Here is a 20,720-nt window from a genome sequence, read left to right as displayed (position 1 = left end):
GGAAAAATGCAAAGCCGCTCCCCTCTTGCACTCACCATTCCTTTGTTGCTGAGGGTGGCATTTTGCCCAGACAGGAGAGGTTTTCTGAGGCTTTAACTTCCTGCTGCATTGCTTGTAGTGAATGTTTGGTGTAAGCACCAACCGTGCTGTGACCCTCCTGGCTTATGAACTCCCTCTGCTTTGCAAGAGACCATTTCCAAGCTGTGACACTGGAGCTGTAAATGTTTTGACAGAGGCAGGTATGCCTCTGAAGGAAGAGACCTTCCAGGAATAGACTGGAGTCATTTAATCTTTTCTTACAGTGCAGCTCAGGTGCTGAGAATGGAAATCTTGGTTATTTACAAATTACACGGGAACTTCCTGTACAAGGGATGTATAAAAAGATGCAGGCACATACTTTTTTAGTTTTAGAAAAAGGTGTATGTGGGCACTGGGAAGCGGGGAGGGGCAACAAACCCTGTCTTTAAGATCAAATGCAAAATGTACTGAATCGTAACATTACACAAGATGCCCTGGGAAAAGGGGTATAATGCTGTCTAGGATTCATCTGGCAACGATGACTTTTCTGTTATTTCTTTACTTGCAGATCCTCGAAAATAGAAATATTGCAAAATATTGCTGCAAATGAAATAATCGCTTTGATATTCTGAGTGCAAGTAACAAAAGAAATGTTAAGCCTTAGTAATCAAATAACTTGCACCCAGCTTTGTTGATACAAGTTATCTCAGGTAGCACACAGGTTATAATTACTGGTATTTGTGTTGTTCTAATGTATTACCCAATTATGCTAGACTGAGCTGTAGCTCTGTGGTTGTGAATTGTTTCCAGTTAACTTCTTAGTTGTTACTTTTAAAAACAGAGGAGTCCCCTCTGTGACCTCAGCCACTCCTGCCCCTTCAAACTGAGCGTGATAGCAAAAGCCTCTGTTCACGATCAGACTTGACCCACGTGGTAAAATCACCTTGAGCAAAAGTTGCAGCTGTGATGCAGAACCCCCCTCTGTGGGAGCAGAGCCCACTGCACACCTCCTCGGAGCCAGGAAAATAGTTTTGTATGTGCTGTGTGTAATCTGATCTGAAGGTTACAGAGCAGGTAATCCACCTCAGTGGGTGGCCCTCGCCAGCCTCCCACGGTATAGCTCTGCAGAGGGTGGCTGGGGGGAAAGTCTGTCCCCATCTGTCTGCAGGCACCCACCTCCCAGCCTCGGCTCACTCTTCATTAGGCATTTTTCATTAGGCTAAATTTTTCATTAAGCTGCTAGATTAACCATGCACAGCAAGCCTTTCCTCAGGCCTATGCTTTCTAAACTTTTTAAAGGAAAAAAAAAACAAATGCTATGCCTGTGCATTATAGCTGCTCAAATCAAAATATTTCCTTTGGTATGAGAGAAAGCATTGTGCATAGCCTTGTGAGTATAGATGCTTCAAGCTCACACTGGATTCTTGTTAGGGGACTTTAGCTCTCCTTCTATAAACAACCATTAATTTTACAGCCAACTTTTTTCTTTTTTTTGTGAAAGTGTTCCCCTTCCCTACCTCAGCATGAAACATTCAATCCAACACCAAGGACTGCAAACCCTAGGGAGGGACAGCTCTGCTCACGAGAAAAGATATCACTTTGCATGTGATGGAGAGGGAGCGGTTGCTTTAGTCCCATGGTCCTGCTGCATGAGGCCTAGAACACTTCTTAGTTGTTTTTTTGTTTTGTTTTTTAATTACTGGTTATTCCACTTGTGCAAGTGACTCGCTTCATGCAAGGCACAATAACTGGAGATGAGAAGGAAAGGTGTGCTCCACTTACTGGCATCATGTGCTGCCTACTCAAGGCAAACCTGGTGAAGTCTTCACACATAATTATCTCGCTAGAATGGTGCGTTGCCATTACCTGTCATCAAGAGCAGAAGACCTGCGATGTGCTGGGTGAGGCGTTCCTCCACAAAGAAACTAGTTTCTGCCATGATGCACCTGCAGAGATCAGCTGCAGCCATGCCTGGGAAACACGGTGATTCTTCTGAAGTCTGTTGACACCAAGACAGAGAAATAAAAAGTGGGTTTTACAGTGAACATCCCTTCCCTTGCAGGAGAAAGGGTAGAGATGCTTAGAAACAGGCACTTGCGCAGCTGGCTGGTGCCAGGCAGACCCACAGTAGGAGCAACTCCATACCTACAAGTGCCTGTAAGTAGAAGATAATCCTATCTAGGATCAAACCAATGAGACTGCTGCACATGAGTGGTTCTGTAGCTGTGCTGTGAACCTACCAGTTTTATGTGAGCTATGCAATCATACAGCTTCAGCCGCGTAAGATTCAGGATGTAGGTGCAGCACGGATTTATGCAAACGCACCGTGATACACTTCGTTCTCTACTTCATCTCTGAGTTTAAATTTAAAGTAACTTGGATGAACATGAATGCCCCAGTTTCTGAAAGCTGGGGAGTTTCCATGCAGACAGGTTTTGCCATAATTATTTAGCATGTGGCTCCTGACGTCACCTCCTGAAACATCTGCTGCTGGATGTCCTCCAGAGATGCTGGAATGCAGGTTTCCAACCCAAGGTCTGCTAACTCCTGCAGAGGCAAGGGGAAAGGCAACCTTCTTATGCAAGCTAGCATCTCATTCCTGCCTCTTTCTTAGGAAATGGACAGGGTGAGCTGTGCTGATCGCTTAGGGAGCAGGTGACATTTGTACTGCTGGATTGTCTTTGATAAGTTGAAAGGGATGTTGCACAAGCATACCTATTGGCTGGCGAACATGCTTATGTGTTAATAATGCACCTCTGAGAGATACCTGCTGGAGAGGAAGATGAGGTGCTCTGATCTCCCCTCCTGGTGCTGGTAATACTCCTCCTTTCCTGAAGCCAGCTCTTGTGATTGGTTCCTGTCAGTCCTTCTCTGCCCTGCTCCTACCAATACCAGTCCCGGTGTCCAGAGACCACCCATGGCCAGCAGCACTCAGAAATCATTCCTATTACGTGGGACCACAACTTCTTCCCTCCCCTTTGTGGCCTCCATCCACAGGTTACAACTTTCCTCAGACTATAGCAGGGAACAGGCTATTGCTGATTTCCCTCAGCAGCTCACGCTTGCTGGGGCGGCAGTGCCATGCCACTGAACTTGCAGGGGAGGGTAACAGAAGGGCCAGAGTGACTTTATTTATTTTGCAAGACTTTTTCTCTTGTTTTTACTTTCTATGTTCTTTAGCTACGCCAGCACATCCTGCCGCTAGTACCCTGCTCCTTGAGATGCACCACAGAGGTGGCTGCTTTACAAGGAGGTAAATGGCCGTGCAGCCTTTTACAGACAGTTGAGGCATGCAGCACAGAGGGTCCTGTCCTACGTAGGTACAACTCCTTGAGCTTGCTCTGGTGAGGTGGTGCTTTCCCCTAATCACTGGTTCTCCAGCTGCAGATTCACACCTTTAGATTTAAAGAGGAAGCGTGCAGAGAAGAAAGTGAGTCTTCAAGCGATCCACAATATGATAGGGGAGAGAGAGATTTTTTCCTGTGAAGTGCAGCATAAAGACCTTCTGTTTGAGGAGAGGGAGAAAATGTCCCAGATGCATTGCTGCCTTTTTACACCTAAATTGGGAAGTATCCCAGGCTTGGCTCTTCTCCCTGGGCAGCAGGAGTATACCAGTATGGAAGTGGTGCACAGGGGCCTCTTCACCTCCCTCCCACCTCTAGATCCAACCAGGCCCTCAACATAGCTTCACTTCCAGCACTTTCTTTGGAGCACAGCTTATGATCACAACCAACACATGATGTTGATGTTTTGGATCTAAGTGGCAGCCGGAAAGATGGGTTGTGAGCATGGTGAGCCCTGGAACTAACGCCACCTCCAGCCTTGGTATGTTCTGTGGCTCTGGGGTGCTGCTGAGAATAGTGAGGGCTCGTGGTCCCTGGAGGCACTGCAGCGGCACGTCACAGTGATTTGACTAGGGGAAGTCCTAAGGAAGAGCTGGTTTTTCTGACCCTTGGTATGTGTGAGGTTGGCTGAAGCTGGAAGGAGTTGCAACGCCAATACCCATATCTCTAGCACCTTCAGGAAGAGCTGTTCACCTTGCTCTGTCTGCTTGTGATTCTTGTGCCTCAGCCTCATGTCAGGTAAGGATGACAGCCTCCGAAGGGTGGGATGGCAGGGAGCAGCGGCCCACCCCCTGACTCTGTGGCTCTTGAAGCATGGAACATGTCCAGCAATGCTTCAAAGTCCGAGAAGCTGCTGCCTCCAGAGAGGTCCTCGGCACAGCTATCATGTGTCTGCGGACATTGGCACTGAGCAAAAGGAATGAGGAAGGTATTTGGGTGAACTGGCGCCAAAGTGTAGAAACCCACGGGGTTTTCTGTAAGATCAGAGGTAGCCCAGGCAGTACGGGGCGAGAGAAAGTAGGCTTTAAGGGGAGAAACGAGCTCGGCGCTGCGAACACCTCAGCCGAAAAGTAGCCCCCGCCCTGCCGCCGGGCCCCGCCCTCACGTCCCTCAGGATCTCGGCCCCGCCCCGACGGGCCTCGCGGCTCCACGGCCTCACGCGGAGCTGCGGCGGCCGCGCATGCGCAGGAATGCACCTCCGCCTCTCTCCGCGCGTGCGCGGTACGCCGGGGCGGGGCGGCGCGCGTGCGCGTTGTGGCGGCGCAGCGCCATGTTGCCGGAGCGGGGCAGGGGGCGGCGGTGAGCGCTGTGCCCGGGCGCCCTCCCCTCAGCTGCCATCCCCTCCCCTGCCCGGGGCCGCTGTAGAGCGGGGCTCCCCCCCGGCACCATGAGCGGTGGTGGCGGACGGGTGTGCGACTTGTCCCGGCGTAACCCCCAGGAGGACTTCGAGCTCATCCAGCGCATCGGCAGCGGCACTTACGGCGACGTCTACAAGGTACGGGCCCGAGGGTGGGACGGCGCGGTTCGACCCGGCTCGGCGGGCGGCCTCGGTACCTGCGGCCCGTGTGGGCTGGGCCACGGGGCAGCTCCGCGTTTGGGCCTTATGTCAAGTTCCGGAGCTGCGTCCTGTCGCTGCGGGTGCCGGCTCGGGTAGCCGTGCCCCGGGCTGCCGCTCTCCGGGCTCGGTGCGGGCTCTGAGGCGCGGGAGGCACCCGCCGGGCCCAGGCAGCTGTGTGTGCCGCTGGTGGCAGGGCTGAGCCCGGAGCTTCCTTAGGGGCAGTCTTCTGGAAGCGTTGCTTCAGCCGCGCGTTCCCAGGCGGCATCGCAGTTTGTTTGCTGAACGAAATGGGTTCTGGTAGGCAGGGCTGTGCCAGAATGGTCAGAAGTATTCTGTGATGGGAGGTTCAGTCGCTTATAAGTAGCACTGATGTTGCCTCTGCCTTAAAGTGAGTGTCCCTAGGGTAGTGTCTTGTTTGGGGTAGGGCAGTTTTTAGTACAGTCTATTTTGCTTGGATGTCAGAAAAGCTTCAGGACCTGAATCCTCGTGTACCTACCCTCTTAGCACACTAACTCCCAGCTTGATTGCTTCACTGAAAAGGGTTATTGTGTTGCCTTCCCTACCTTGCCAGTTTAGGGTATTAGTGCGTTGTTCTGATGCTTTAGTTATCCAAGCCTGCTTGTGTCACGCTCTGTCTTTTATTTTTCTGCAAACTGTTCTCTTGATGTTCATTGCAGTTTGAAACCTGCCTACTGACTGCGATCCCTTATTGATTGGGTTTGCTCAGTGCTTTGTACGTGACTGACAGATGCAAATTCTGTCTTCTGTATCCACAGTTTTATTCTAAGGATGTTACTTCTAAGCATAGTTTGAATATTTCCATTTACACTACCGCTATGTGCGTGAGACCTGTTAGTTTCTGTTGAATTTGTCATAGTTTTCTTGGTGATTATCATATTTACATTGCTATCACCTTTGGTTCATTGCTTGGTTAGTTACTGCTCGTAACTTTTTGTTCTCTCTCAGAATGGATTTGTCTATGTTTCGTGTTTCCACATGACAGCTGAGATGGAAGGGGATATATTAGAACAAGGATATGTTGGGCTAAGTTTAAAAATATTTGTTTACTGTTGACAAAAGTGAGATAAACACTTTCTTACTTTACAATTAGGTTGTGAACAGTGTAGGGAAAATGAGTCATGCTTTTCTCCTGGAAGAATTATTGCCTGTTTCATTTCGAGGCAAGGTGTTGCCCAGGGTGCCTTCAAAGAGGAACGTGAAATTAGCCTGAGAATCATAATGAGGCACAGTTACTGCTAATGTCACAAAGAGGAAGTAATATACTCGTATGTGTCATCCACATGTGAGCTTACTAGGCCTTTATCCTGAATTTGTGAGGGGATTAATCTTAAAGCCTCTTTGATTAGCTTCATCTTGCTTTCTATGGGTGAACTTTGTGGTCAGTGAAGCAGTTCAGCAGAGCTGAGGTTACTGATGTGAACACGGTGTTCATTGGTGGTGGGATTTCAGCAGATCTGATCCAAGTACTGGGTGTACTCAGATGACCTCAAACTATTCTTTAAAAACTTCATTTTTGCCCACATTAGCAGGGAGAGCCATGCAGGGAGGTATTTCTGCTGTTAGCAGGTACAAATTATTGCCGTAACAAGAGGACAGCCTCCTTATGTTGACATTCTTTCTGTATGCTGACCTTTCTGTAACCTGCTTTCCTGGCAAAGTTTGGAGAAGCTGAAAGCAGAGCAGGCTGGCATCCACTTCCTCAATCCTTTTTCTTTGAGCTGAGCTATGGAAATGCACGGGCCTACTGTTAGACAGGTGGAACACTTTAACTAACAAAACAGAGAGAGTCTCTGCTCTGAAGGTCTTAGAATTTATAAGAGCCAGTGGCGTGGAATAAACTAATGAGTTCATACTAAGAAAAGTAATGGGTAGTGTTTTCATGTGATTAGCTCTGTATCAGGTATCTATAGTCAACGTTATCTTTTCCAACCAAAGTTTATTGTAGGAGATGAAGTTGTGTCTAGTTTTAGCTGATTCTTAGTTACTGGGGTATCCCAGGGATATCAATGCTGGACATAATACTGTTTTCTGTGAGGGTCTGAAAGATATCTGGAAGATTTAAAAAATAATATTTCAGTGAAGATATGTTGCCATGATAGGTAAAACAATATTACAAAGCTCTCATTAGACATTTAGATAAAATGGAGGATTATGATCAATTCCCTTCTCCAGCGATGTCTCCTGTCAGGTTGGTAGAGTCAGTTAATGGCGAAATCAAGTTACTACCTAGGTAGCTCAGCTGATGCTTCTGTAACAAAACACAGTTGATCTTCTAATAGTATTTTCTTGGAGCTAAGTGATTTTCAGTTTTGCGTATCACTTTATCACTTGTCTGATTTTGTGTGTCTTAATAAACGTACTTGTCAAGTAACTTAGTCTCTAAACCAGACTTTATATGAAGTTGAGAGCAGAATTGCTTCTCTGACTGCAGTTACGTGTCAGCAAAATTCTTATCTTCACCTTCAGTTTCTGTTGAATTTTCTCATCTATTAAGGGAAAGGTGGAAAGCCTGTTTGCTGTCATACACTAATTTCTTTCTTCTGTGTTTCCGTATTTCACTGTCAAGAAGAGTTTCATTGCATGGCATGGCGAGCGTAGCATAAAAGAGGAGTTGTATCTTCTTCACAGCCAAAAAATGCATTACCCCATCCTGTGCCCTTTTGGGAAATAATTTTCTAGAGTGAAGTGAGACAATTGCTTAATTATTTTATCTCTGATTTTAGAAAGACTTTTATCTGATGGTATGAAATTGCTAGTCTGATCATCCCTGTACGCAAGTTCTTTTTGGTTTTGGGTTACAGCTTCCAATGGGATGTTCTAAGAACCATATTAATAATTAACATCCCAGTGCTATAGTTTTCCTTTTCACCTCTGTAATCTCATTCCTGTGGTTTTGGTGGTAGCTGCATGTAGATTTGACTTATATTCCAAGGTGATTGTAGATCCCCTTTGTTTGTTCATACAATTAACTTTTATCACAGGGTATCTTTTAAAAAAAAAAGATCATTTTGTTTTAATAAACATTGAACTTAATTTGCCATCTTACAGGTTGTTATCTGCTATGGGTGGACCCTTCCAAAGATTTTCAGTGTCTTACAAACAGGCCATTCTTCTTTCCCTTTTACTGGAAGTTGTGTTTGTGATAATTAGACCGCACTGTTGTTTCTGCAGAGGTTTTGGTTGTGTCAGGTATACTTAAACTCTGTTCTTTTCGTTTGTTTGGCATCTCATTTCAGAACAGAGAAAGTCTGATTTGTCTGCTCCCCAGTCCTTTGGTTAGGGTATTGTTTTTATCGAGGAAAGTCATATTTACCACCCCAACTGTTTGAGATCGGAATGCTCAGATTCTGTTTCAGTCTTTGGTTTCTGACAGCAGTCCCATGTTTTGCCGGAGGAGAGTATGTCCGGAACAGATGAACCTGAAGAGTCTTCCATTTTGCAGAATCGTACGCAGGATTCATTTTTCTTCTTTGCTTCTCTTTCCTGGGGTGATCCATTAAGCCATCCGTTCTCCAGGAGCAGTGAAGACCCAGGAATATTTAAGCAGTGCGTTTTACTTGTGTGCTTTTGATGCGTGTTTTAGTCTTGTCATGTACCTTACAGTTGTTCAAGCTCCTTCTGAAGGATAAAGATCCTTTTTGAAGAATCTTTATTTCAGGATTTCTTAGGTTAGCAATATCCCTGTTAAAGCACTCCTTTCTAAAACTGTAGCTCTGTCAGGCTTTGGTATTGTGCCTCCTACCAGAATATGGAATGTCGTTTATTTTTACCATAACTCTTAGTAGTTCAATTCAGGTTAATTACAGCTGCGACTTCCTCCTAAGCTGTGACATCGGGTTAGCCCATCTTAGTATTGCCTGAGAGCCAGGGGACTCCCTGCCCTATTCCTAGCTTTAGTCTCCGCTCTCACTGCTTATCCTGTATGAGCTCTGAAGCTCAGCATGCTGCCCGAGCTGGTGCAGTTAGCCAGCCTGGTAGAAAAGGAACCAAAAAAGGAGGCAGATGGATTGCTGCAAGCTGAGCGTGGGCTCAACTCCTGGCTTCAAGAGGGCTGCAAGCAAGGGGTCTAGGGAGCGCGTAGGGTGGCAGAGCTGAGCTGGGTCTTTCTGTGCTGCGGATGAGTTATCCTAGGAAGTAGGAACTTGTTTAGAAACTGCTTGTCCACGTTTTGGTCAGCAGTTAAGGTGTGAAGTAGTTGAAACCAGAAGCACGCTGTAATTATTGTCTTAGACTTTGCTTCTTGGCCCAGTTTTTCTTGTAGTGTTGTATGCTTGATGTGACCAGCTTCTGTTTGAAGGACAAACAGAAATTTGGCAAGTGATTTACCTCTTTGGAGCCTGGATTTTATGGCTGAACTGCACAGGCGTCTCCCTGTTATATGTATACTGTTGTGGCATGTATTAGGCGCGGTACTAAGTACGAGCATTCCTCTTCCTTTGCAGACACATCCCATGCACATCTGCTTGTCTTCTGCTTGGCTAAGCAGAGCTCACACACAGAGCCCATCTGACTGCTGTGCTATTCTATTCCACTGCTCTTCCATTCTCTATTTTGGAGTAATGAAGTCCATCCAATTTTGAGGCATTTTTGGTTAATAGAATTTTGTATGATGCGATAACAACAAAAAAAATAGACTTTTCTATCTTTTATTTATAGTGAGTGGCTGTTTTTCAGGTAACGTTTTGATCTGACTGCTTGCTGTTGTCACAGAGATGCTAGTAATTATTTCTGTTTGAACAGGTAGCGCTTCTCCAGCTTGACTTAAGTTGGTTTTTTGTCTTCATCCACTGGTTAGGATGAGGAGCTCTGTATGGCTTTCCAGAGCAGACCTTAAGGGCTGTATGCATTTAATGGTATGCCTGTGGGCCAACAACACTGTCTTTGCTTCTGGAAAACGCATGCAACGCATTCCTGTTGACATAGTTCATTTCTATAAAAGGGCAGATGGATTGTGCATCCATTTTGATTTCTAAATAGATGACATTGTAGTAAAGATGGCAAAGTAGGGGGTGCGTTTTGTGAAATCTGCTTTTGCAGGAACTAGCTGCAGGCTTCTACTGGTGGAAACGCTGATGGGAGGTAAAGCTTCTGGCGTTTGCTGTTCCATCATCATCATAGGGGCTAGGAGTTGGCCCCTGAGAAATGTGGGTTTTTCTGACAGACACCGTGAGTCTTTGAAATTTTTGATTGTTTTTTCTGACTCAAAAGTACTTGTTTGAAATTGTTCTTCAGCCAGCTGTGCCTTATTTATGCTCTAATTTCAAAACCTGTAAGTAGTTGGCAACTCCACTGTGATTACGCTAAATGAAAGCGTAAGGCAGTGTCCTCAGTGTACCGAGCTGTTGTATAGTATGCACACAAGCGTTCTCCCTGTAGGATTCTGAGCCGGCTCCCATTTCCAGTGAGCGTTGAGAAAGTTTGAAGTGCTGTGTGTTTTCCAGTCTCTCATTTGTGTGAGCTTGAGCAGGGAGTTGTTTTCCAACAGATGTCTCCAAAGCAATTTGATAAGATTGATTTGAATATTTGTGGGGGTACCTAGTCTTCATTCTTTGTGAGGAGCCCTTTTACCACTGCAGTCAGGATGCTCACAAATTCAGTGTTAATAGCCCAAATGGAATAGGATACAAACTGCTACCTTATCTAGATTGCTGATCTCAAGTCATGTTGTCTCAAGGAATAACTCATGCCCTGAAGCAGCTGGTAGTCAGCCCTTCCTGAGGGCATTGCTGACCCGCATTAAATCAGATTGTGCTCTTGCTTTCTGATTTTTGCGAGTCCAGGAAGATAGTGGCTGAGAGAATGACCGGCTGGCTGAGGAGTCCTGTTAATGCTGGTGTTGGAGAAGGGAGGAAGCGCTGTGTATTTTCAGCTTTAGCATTTCTTCTTTCCCACCCATGGTTCTTCAATGTCCTATTCTCAAAAGAAGAGAAATCTCAGTGACAGGAGGGGATGGTACCAGCCACAGGGTTTGGAGAGTGCAGGTTTGGCGAGGCTGCCAGCTGCTCAGCATTTCTTCCTTTGGCTGGGATGATGCACGTCCTACTATGGCTGTATCTGTAGATTTGTCTGTCTGCTGTTGATAATTTTCTGGCATTGCTGTCACATGGTGATTAACGGCAAGAATCTTCATATGTTTTATTTGGTAAAATTTGCTTCAAAATTTTCCATAGTTCCTACCCAATTTGTTTCTTGATTTTTTTTGTTGCCGTAAACAACTTCTAACACAGTGACCTGTAGTTAGAAATTTCTGAGAGTTGAACATAGTATTGTGTGTGTGTGTGTGTGTAGGGAGTATTTACTGAACAGCTCGTTGACTTTTAGAGTGGTAGCATCCCTGAAGCCTCTGCACTGGACTCCCAGCTTTGCTTGCACATCCCAGCTGAATGCAGGCTGCCGAACTCCAGGATCTCATCGTTTGTGCCCACTGCAGTGATGTCTTGTTGATAATCTTGCTAGCTGTTCCAAAACATATCTTCTAGGATTAACAAGACTCACAGATGATCTCATCAGCATAATTAATCTTTCTCGTTAATCTCAGAGGTTAAAAGAATACTGACTTTCAATTCATGAACATCTGGCCTTTGTTTCTTCCTATGAAAGTAGGTGTTAGGGAAAAGAAGTAAGGAATAAAAATCATGCTTCAGCAGTGCCACCTTCTCTCTCGAGTTGCCTTCATTCTCTGTTACGGATGAAAGGAAGCAGTATTTTTGCTATTTTTAGTGTCTGTAGCATCATTGTTGCTGCCACAAAGCGATGATCGGAGACACTGCTGCCATCACAGGAACACACAAATAACGGCTTACGGGGAAAGGGCTGCCAGACGGATTTTATTTTTTAACTCTTCTTTCTACAGCCTGTCACGTTTGGACTACTGTCTGATTTCTGTAGGTTTCTCACTGATCTCAGGATCTATTCATAACCATCTGCCTCCAAAATATTTACAAATGCCCATGCTTCCAGCATCACAGAAGAGCACGGCCACCACAAGGAATAGTGAGATGTTTGAGGTCAGCTGCACAGGGAACTACCCGGGTAGGCCTCTAAACAGAGGAATGCACGCTGCATTTATTTCCAGACTCTATTGCTGGCTATTTTTCATAGCCTTCTGATTTATCTTGCTTCTTTTCCATCAGTTATGGCGATGGAAAAGCCATCAGCCAGCTCTCAAGCTGCTGTTTGGTGAGTGCCTTATAGCATTTGATGAGTCTCATGGCTTTGCAGTACTGGGGATCAGCGTTTGCTTTCTCTTTTAAAAAGTTAGTTTTAAAATATATTTCAGAAGGGGAACCTCACTAATCTCACCACAAGCCTCTGAGCTGCAAAGTGACTTAAAACCAAGATGATAAACAAGTTAAAGGTGGTGGCCTCTCTGTGTCGTTACATTATGTAATTCTTCCACAGATCTGGCACTTCTTGATTTTAAAAGTGCATGGGGGAAAAAAGGAAAAGCACAACAGGCCTCGTATTCTGGGCTCTGTGTAGGGCACAGAGCGGCATTTGGTGCAGCCAGTGACTGTCCTGTGCGATGCAGCTCCAGTTACTGAAACTCCTGAGACTGCCCTTAGGAGAGGGGAGGGAGGAGCTGAGCATCCTTCAGAGCAATCAGGATTATTGTTAATTGTGTTTCTTCTTAATGGCTTTTTAAAAATATAGCGCCCTTGTTCACTCGATTGTGGAGCTACTGTGTATGCAAGGGAAAGGCTATTTTAATTCTTTCCAACTCATTCATTTGCCAGCTTGTCTTCTTTGCACCCTTACAGGGAGAAAGCTGTCACTGACTGAGAGGAGGGATCGAGGGGCAGGTGGTAGCGACAGGAGCAGAACGTGTTGCATCTCTCGCTCAGGAGTCTCGGAAGCAGTTGCACTCTGCAGAGTAGGAGCACGTGATGTTCCCTGGGCCCTGCTTGTCTGCCTTGAGATCTGCGTGTAGTATAATTACTTTTCAAGCAGTAGCTCAGTCGCCAACTTGTTGGAATTTAACATGGAAGTACAGCCCAGTTGAGGACTTGCATAATTTGGGGCTGTTGTGTGCCAGCACAGAGCTTCCTGAGCATGCTTACAGCTTCAGAGCTCTGCTGAGAAGGACTCAGGGATTGTGGTTGGTGAAAAACATAACGTGAGCCAGCGGTGTGCGCTGGCAGGCCAGAAGGCCGGTGGTATCCTGGGCTCCATCAGAAGAGGGGTGGCAGCAGGGCGAGGGAGGGGATTGTCCCCCTCTACTCTTCCCTCGTGAGGCCCCACCTGGAGTTCTGCATCCAGGCCTGGCGCCCCCAGCACAGGGAAGTTGTGGAGCTGTCAGAGAGGGTCCAGAGGAGGGCCACGAGGATGACCCGAGGGCTGGAGCACCTCTCCTGTGAAGGCTGGTTGAAGGAACTGGGCTTCTTCAGCTTGGAGAAGAGAAGGCTGTGGAGAGATCTTATCGAGGCCTTCCAATATGTAAAGTGAGTTTATTAACATGAGGGAAATCAACTTTTTAGACAGGTAGGTTTTAAACTAAAGGAGGGGAGATTAAGATTAGGTGTCGGGGGAAGTTCTTCTGAGAGAGTGGTGAGGTGCTGGAACAGGCTGTGGATGCCCTATCCCTGGAGGCGTTCAAGGTCAGGTTGGATGGGGCCCTGGGCAATCTGATCAAGTGGTTGGTGACCCTGCCTGTGGCATGGGGGTTGGAGCTTGATGATCCTTGGGATCACTTCTGAGCCATTCTGTGACACAGGTTAGCTGCTTAATGTGTTTGTTACATAGTTTGCTTTGTCATTAGAAAAGAAATCCATTATGAGAAGATCTGTTAGAAGAATGCTGCTTACAAATTTGTATTGGAGAAAAACATGCTAGCTCTAGAATTCTCTTTGTGCTTGATGACCGAGCCATGGATTATTTTAAGCTTACCTAATGGAAGTATATTCTGTGATCTCAATGAAAAAGAAATGTATTTACAAGAGAAGTCTAACCTCACATTCAACATACATATGCAAGACATTTTAATTTATTGGCTCCTTCTGTGGCTATTCTGCTTCAAAATGATCCCAACAAATGATTTCATTGTTTTAGACCCTTGTGTTTCTCAGTTGCACTTTGACTCTGCATTGTTAGAGAATCTCAAGCGGAGGGCACAGAAATCATTGCTGTTCTGCTCTCTAAATACTGATTTTATTGTTTGTTTTTTTGTAGGCTAGAAATGTCAACACGGGTGAACTAGCAGCAATCAAAGTAATAAAATTAGAACCAGGTAAGTGTATTTTAAGTGATGCAATAGGTCCCTGAGACAAAATATTTACATGTTTAAAATACATTTTTGCAAAATAGTTGAGTTTATGTAATAAAAAAAGGGGTAATTGCTGTTTGTTTAAATATAGGAGAAAATACACTATTTCAAAAACTAACGTGTGTGACAAGCAAGATGCGAGAAGAAAAGCCGTATTAGAGAATGGTTAAAGGAAAGCTGATCAGCTGATTAAAATTTCAGCGTGAGTTGGGTTTTTTTGGTTTTAAGTACTGTATTTTCAACCCATGTGGTATGAAAATCTGCGTAGAACAAAACAAACGAAGACAGAAAAATTTCCCTGGAGAAACTGAGGGAGAAATAATAATAAGAAAGGGTGAAATAATAGGTGAGCATTAGCTGAGTATTGGGAATTGAGTAAATTTCCTGCAATTCTCTGGCAAAGTCTGATAAAAGCTTTATTATATGATAGATTTTTGCTTGAACCATGCTTATGTTGGTATCTTATGAGTGCATATCCCAGCATTTCTATTGCAGGCTTGTAAGTGCTGTTCTGATAATATGGCTAGACATGTTGATCATGAGTACAGTAATTTGGGAACTAAAATGTCCTGCCTTTTTTGTTTGACTCTTTAACTATTGGTGTTCCATCTCAAGATTAATGTTGAGGTGGGTGGTGGAATACTTTAAATATTCCCTCGTTTTATCTTAATAGAGTTTGCAGGCAAGAACTGAATGAAATTACTACTTTCTCCCATTTTTTTCTTAGATTCTGGTGGTGATTAGGAATGTCTTATGTACAGTGCATGCATGTTTGCAAATATAAATGCAAGACAGGACAGTATATTACAAAGTAGTTCCAAAAGTGTATGTTCATCACGCATCTTTTTGTCAAAGCCGTGGCTTTGTCTGAATCTGATCATCATGTCAAGTTCTGCTGCTTTAGCTCGTTAGAACAGCTTCCATCATTGAAGTACGTGGCTGTGCGTAGCGTGGGTTTTCTGCAGCCAGCTGCATATCCCTGTGGAACTATAAAGCTAACACAGGGAAGGAGACTTGCGTAGTGGAGAAAGATGAAAAAGACAATGTCAACCTTTCATGTAACACAGTTTTTACTTAGCTGACTCTTTCCACTCTTTCAGAAGTACGGAGTGGCTTGTTACACAGAGTGGGACTCTCTGAATTACACAGTGCACGTTGTCTGAAGAGCAGGCAGCCTGAGGATGCACTGCTGCTGAGGGAGCTTGCTCTTGTGCTATGCTGGCAGGGATAGCGTCTGGCATCTTGCAGCTGAATCAAGTCTTTTTGGCAGCCTTTGGATACTGAGAGGAGTACAAAAAATGAGCTCTAGTTACCCTCTGTTTGCTTGGTGAGCTCAGCTGTTCTCTTCATAATTGTTGCTTCTAGTTGAAGTAGAGGGTTGACTCACAGCTTCATAAGTGTCCACGTTCCAGAAGTGCAGTACTGGCATACTTGCCAAGTTTCGCAGACTTGGGGACAGCGTGAAAATTAAGGGCTAATTATGTTAGGTGCTTACGCTGCTTTAATATTTTGGATGCAAATGAAAGCACCCTTCAAATGCTGTAGGAATCACAGAATCATAGAGGTTGGAAGGGACCTCTGGAGATCATCTAATCCCAACCCCCTGCTAAAGCAGGTTTCCTGGAGTAGGTTACACAGGAGCCGTGTCCCTTCATGGAGATACCTGCTTCCATGTTAAAGTAATTTCTTTGCTCTTCAGTATTTGTTTGGACTATTTGGTTAAAGGGAGAGCCAGGATACAGCAAGCCATCAGCGGTAAGCAATTGGTTGTGAAGTTACCTTGCAGCTAGCGGTTTCAAATTTGCTTTCATTAAGTAAAATGCACATGAATATCAGATTTGAGGTGCCAAACTGTTAAATGACCAGTATGTTAATGTATGGGAGAAACCTAAGCCATATTTACTTAGATAATGGGTTGGCCAGTTCTACTGGAGTTTATTGTGTTACATTTGAAACTTATCAACAGCTGTATCTGATATGTGATTCTGGGTTGTGACAACTGATTAGTAGAAATAAGTAGAAGTGTATTGTCTATGTTGAGCTTCTTAGGCAATAGCTTTGGCTCCAATTTAAAAGCTCTTTTTGCTGAAGTGTCCTGTAGCAGTAGACAAAGAGTTTTGATGTACTTTGAATTTCATGCTTCTTGAATTTGCTTCAAGTGTCTCTTAACCATTTAGCTTTGCGAACAACTTTTATTTTAGAGCTTCAGGCTTATTTTAGATATGAAGTCCCTGAAGCCAGTGAGAATGAGTTGTTTTTTGTACTATGTATGTCTAGTAGCTAAGCAAACTTCAGAAGAAATTTTTCAGAAATAACATACCAGAGTAGCTTTAATTTGCTATGGCTTGAGAAATTTCAGGGGAGTGCTTCTGAAGTTATAGAATTACACAATCACCGAGGTTGGAAAAGACCTACAAGATCATCCAGTCCAGCTGTTCATCTATCACCAACAGTTCTCTCTAAAATGCATAGGAACGTTTGATATGTTTCTCAAAAATAAAAAAGCTGTCAAACGTGTTGCTGACATTGTCTTACATCTTGATTTCTTTTCACCTTCTCTAACTTACTTAGAAAAGCCCTGCATAACACCACCAAAACAAAACAAGCTCTGGAAAATAGAGTTCAGGCTGTTCCATCTTGTATATGTCTGTCTCAGTGCATGCATCTGGTAAGAATCTTTTATAGAAAGACAGGAATATCCAAAGTACCAAGTAGTAAGATGTCAGCGTTTCATCTGTACGTAAATTACACACAGTCCCTTAAGTTATGCGCTCGCTGAGTTTACTAAGAAGTTGCTGCAGTGTACTGTTGAGTGTTTTTTGTTCAGGAAGGTGATAGGATGCGTGTTGGACACACGGCCAGAAATAGCATAGTTTTGTCATGTTTGAGGAACCTGGAGCACTGGCAGGGTGTGTGCAGATGGACACAGTGGGGCCTCAGGGAAAACAGGGTTGAGAAAGATGTGACACTTCTCCTATGAAGTATCCACAAATGTGAAGTCTATCCGGCCCAGAATGAGACTTGTTATTTGTAAGAATATAGTTAGTTATTGCTAGGAAGTATTGATTTATAGTTGCTTTCTCTGCATGTGAAACAGGCAGATAATTAATCCCTCAAAATGCTTTTTTTTATAAACACATACTGAATGTCTAGTTGAGATGCGGATATGGACCACGCCAATGATAATATTCATTCTTCTTTTCAGGAGAAGATTTTGCTGTTGTGCAGCAGGAAATCATTATGATGAAAGACTGTAAACATCCCAACATTGTTGCTTATTTTGGCAGTTATCTCAGGTACGGTTTGTTTCTTTTGCTTGCTTAAAAATGGCTCGATATTGATATTGACTTGAAAAGGATAGGTCCATAGGGTTGCATAGGCAAGACACAATTTACCAAGAAAGTACTATCTCCTTATGTACTTTTTTCCCTTTTACTGTAAAATCTGTTCACCTTGCTACAGTCTCTTTCTATTAATATTGTTTCTCTTAAAGTCTTTCAATGACTGTAGTCATCTTGCACTGGAAATGAGCTTTCGCTTAAAAGCCTTTGTACCTAATACTAAATGGAGAATTAAGGAGAAGTGTAAGGTACGAAGAAAGAGCCTGTGCATGTAGTATCTTTGGTATCTCTTAAATCTCACATTCTTAAATGTGAAACATCTCTTAAATTTGCAGAACTTTAGAAAGTATAAATATTGCATAATACAGAATTTTTGGAAATACTATGACTCCATTGCTCTTGTCACGAAAAATCGTCTATGAGAACTTGAAATTGAGTGGTATGGGGAAATAAAGAGCTAAAGAATTGTGGTTTGTTTTTGTTTTTTTTTTTGTTCTGACCTTGAATAAGAGTACTGGTGCTATAATGCCTTGTAATGGAGAGACTTCTGGTTGCTTTCAGATATTTACACATCTTTTATCTGGGACAATGTAGATGGGATGGTATAGCTCTGCATATTGTCAACATTGTTAGACTCTCTTCCTAGCTGGAGGATGCCAGGTTGAGGTATTCGTGTGCTTAGTAGCCTTCAGCAGCTCCAGCTGAAATCTTTGGCCGTCTGCCACAGACAAAGCTTTTCAGCAGTATTGGCCAAGTGCTTTGGAGAAGATACGTGAAAAATCAGTGTGTGAAAATGTTTGAAATTACCATCACTGAAGAAGGAAGTTGGCTTCTGTATTTGGTGTGCGCCTTTTCTATTTAAATCTGAAATACTGCATTTCTTTTAACTTAATTCCAGATCTGTTAGGGCTTGTGAAATCCCAATTACTGTTTTCCTTGGAGCCGGCAGGCTTCGTGCACACTTGCAGTACTGCAGAAGAGCTGAGCGTGCACTCCCTGGCTCGCTCAGCCCTTGTGAGGCGTTCCCTGACTTGCTCTGAGTGATCTGGGATGGAAAGTTGAAGCGGAGAGCATGGAGTGCTCCCTTGTGCTGGTGATGACCTTGGCACTGGGTTCCTGTGTGGCTGCAGCTGGCCAAGCTGAGCCTGCCAGCCCTGGGAGGCAGTGCTGGGAAGGAGGCAAGGCCCTGGCAACAAATGCTGGAGGAGTGGGCGTGTGCTGAGCAAAGAGTCCAGAGGTGTTGCACGGAGTTTGTTCTCCCCGCCTCCTGGTTTCAGTGTCCTGAATGCTCGCTGAAACCATTGTACTCTGTTTTAGTAAGTTGTTAGCTGTTATCAGGTGAATGAAAAAGTATGGTGTGCTCAGATGTGATTCAAGTCAACGGGATCTGCGTTTTTATTTATATCCATGTAGATATCCATATATCATTTCAAAGGGCTGTAGTGGAAAACCTGCTTTTATTAGTACTTCACTGACATAGGTTAGTGTGCAATATTGAGGATGTGTCCAAGAGGAAAATGAATTTTCAGAGTAAGATGAAATAGGCTGAAAGTATAGGAACGAAGAGGAAAGCGGACCATCAGTGAGCTGTTCAGGTGAACATCATCTGTGCTGTATGCTGGTTGAGGCAGGGAGTTGTTACCAAGAGCACGTGGTTATGTACTGCTTGTATTCTCAGGTGCACAAAGGGAGCGAAGTCTGATTATAAAATCAACAAGACATGCTGTTCTGGCATCCCATACCTCGGAGGGTGCTTGTCTTGGCAGCGTGAATGCTTTAATGCTGAGCTGGTCTGCGAGCTGTGTTACGCACAGGTTTACATGAGTGTGTGTACAGATAGAGAATGTGTGTGTAGGGACTTGGCTCTCCAGGCTTCCACTGTGAGTGTCTGTTGCTTCAGTTTGTACTGCTGAAGGTTAACTTGAAGGTTACTTGCATTCTGTGCCGTGCTGGCAGGCTTTTTCCTGTGCATGAATAATCAAGTCTTAATACAGATACGTACCCTGAAGTCACATTAAAGATTTTTTTTGTATTGAGAATTTGTGGAGCTGTAAGCTGATGCCAAGCACACTAACAGCTTGTCAGGTGGTAACGTTGGCAGGGGATATTGTGACCTCCTAAGGAGAGCATTTGGAAGCTTGGTGTTATGGTGACGAGGCTTTTTGAATGAAAATTGCGTGGTCTAGAAGTTGTATGGTTGGGACCAGATACTGTCCCACTCTCTGGTTGTACCTCCTTAATCCTCTTCCCAGCCTCAGAGCCTACCTTTCTTTGGCAAGAGAGCAACTTCTTGCGCGTTAAGATGTCCTCTTCCACACGGGACGCCTTTCTGTACCTTCCTGTAGTACTGGAAAGGAAGTAGTGTTGACATTTGTCTTGATGTGCGACATTAGTCTTGCATGCTCCCTGAACAAGCAAGTCATTGTTAAAAACCTTTTAGGAAGACTAATTTTACAAGAAAGAAGTAATTGAATGGAAGAAGGGAGGACTTATGCTGTGGAGTGCTGCTGGAGTTACCTTGAGTAGTTTTTCTAATGCTTGAACTTGTGACAAGAATGTGCGTGTTCCACTTGCGGCTGTTTTTGGAGGTAAGGTTATTTGCTTTGTAGAGGCACTGCCACGCGCATCCAGCTGCCTTACCAGCTATGTTGTCTAACAGATCACAGTGGGAACAGATTGCTTAGGATAACTAGTAAAAAGCTGTTTGATTTTTTTGAGTTTTCTTGTGAAAATAGACTGAACAAACATTTTGTGGATTTACAAAATTATTAGATTTCACCTCAGTGTAAGTTTTGAGGTTTAATTGAAGCCTCTTGTGATACTTGAGCTGGAAATGCTTTTTCTGTATTGAGAGGGAGGGAAAAAAAGTAGCTTTCCTCTATCAGAGGATATCGAGGTGTACCTTGGCAGACCTGGAATTCAATTTTGGTATGTACAATTTGTATTTTGATGCTCCTGTGCTTCTGCTTGGTCCCTTTCCCTTTCACACATGGTATGCTGCTTCTCTTTTGTCTGGGGAGTTGACTGGCTGCCTTTGAACCCTCTCATTATCTGACCTTTTGTTTTTGTAAGTATATTTCAATACTAAGAAAAATACCGTCATCCCACGCTTGGCACTTCGCTTTGTGTTGTTCCTGTGCTTCTCTTCTGTTTACATATGGATTTCCCAGGCAGCT

At 44.2% G+C, this 20,720-nt stretch overlaps 1 protein-coding gene and 1 long non-coding RNA gene across 8 annotated transcripts in view; one reads left to right on the top strand and one right to left on the bottom strand.

Annotated features, from left to right (window-relative positions):
• LOC110395464 lies at positions 269–7,359 on the bottom strand. The gene is made up of 2 exons (XR_002436402.1): positions 4,917–7,359; positions 269–2,017 (listed from the first exon to the last, which is right to left on the bottom strand). It is a non-coding gene; the product is annotated as an uncharacterized LOC110395464 (long non-coding RNA).
• The window catches only part of MAP4K3 (mitogen-activated protein kinase kinase kinase kinase 3), an 81,918-nt gene continuing 65,792 nt past the window's right edge, over positions 4,595–20,720 (top strand). For all 7 annotated transcript variants that reach the window (XM_021389865.1, XM_021389864.1, XM_021389863.1 and 4 more), the window contains exons 1-3: positions 4,595–4,857; positions 14,110–14,167; positions 17,409–17,499. In XM_021389865.1, the coding sequence (XP_021245540.1) occupies positions 4,750–4,857; positions 14,110–14,167; positions 17,409–17,499 (257 nt within the window). In that variant the 5' untranslated portion in view covers positions 4,595–4,749. The remainder of the gene's footprint in view (positions 4,858–14,109; positions 14,168–17,408; positions 17,500–20,720) is intronic.

This window comes from Numida meleagris, chromosome 3, assembly GCF_002078875.1.
Source record: "Numida meleagris isolate 19003 breed g44 Domestic line chromosome 3, NumMel1.0, whole genome shotgun sequence".
Taxonomy (NCBI): domain Eukaryota; kingdom Metazoa; phylum Chordata; class Aves; order Galliformes; family Numididae; genus Numida; species Numida meleagris.
Note: the sequence above shows the minus strand (reverse complement) of the source record. Positions and strands in the feature narration are given on the sequence as shown.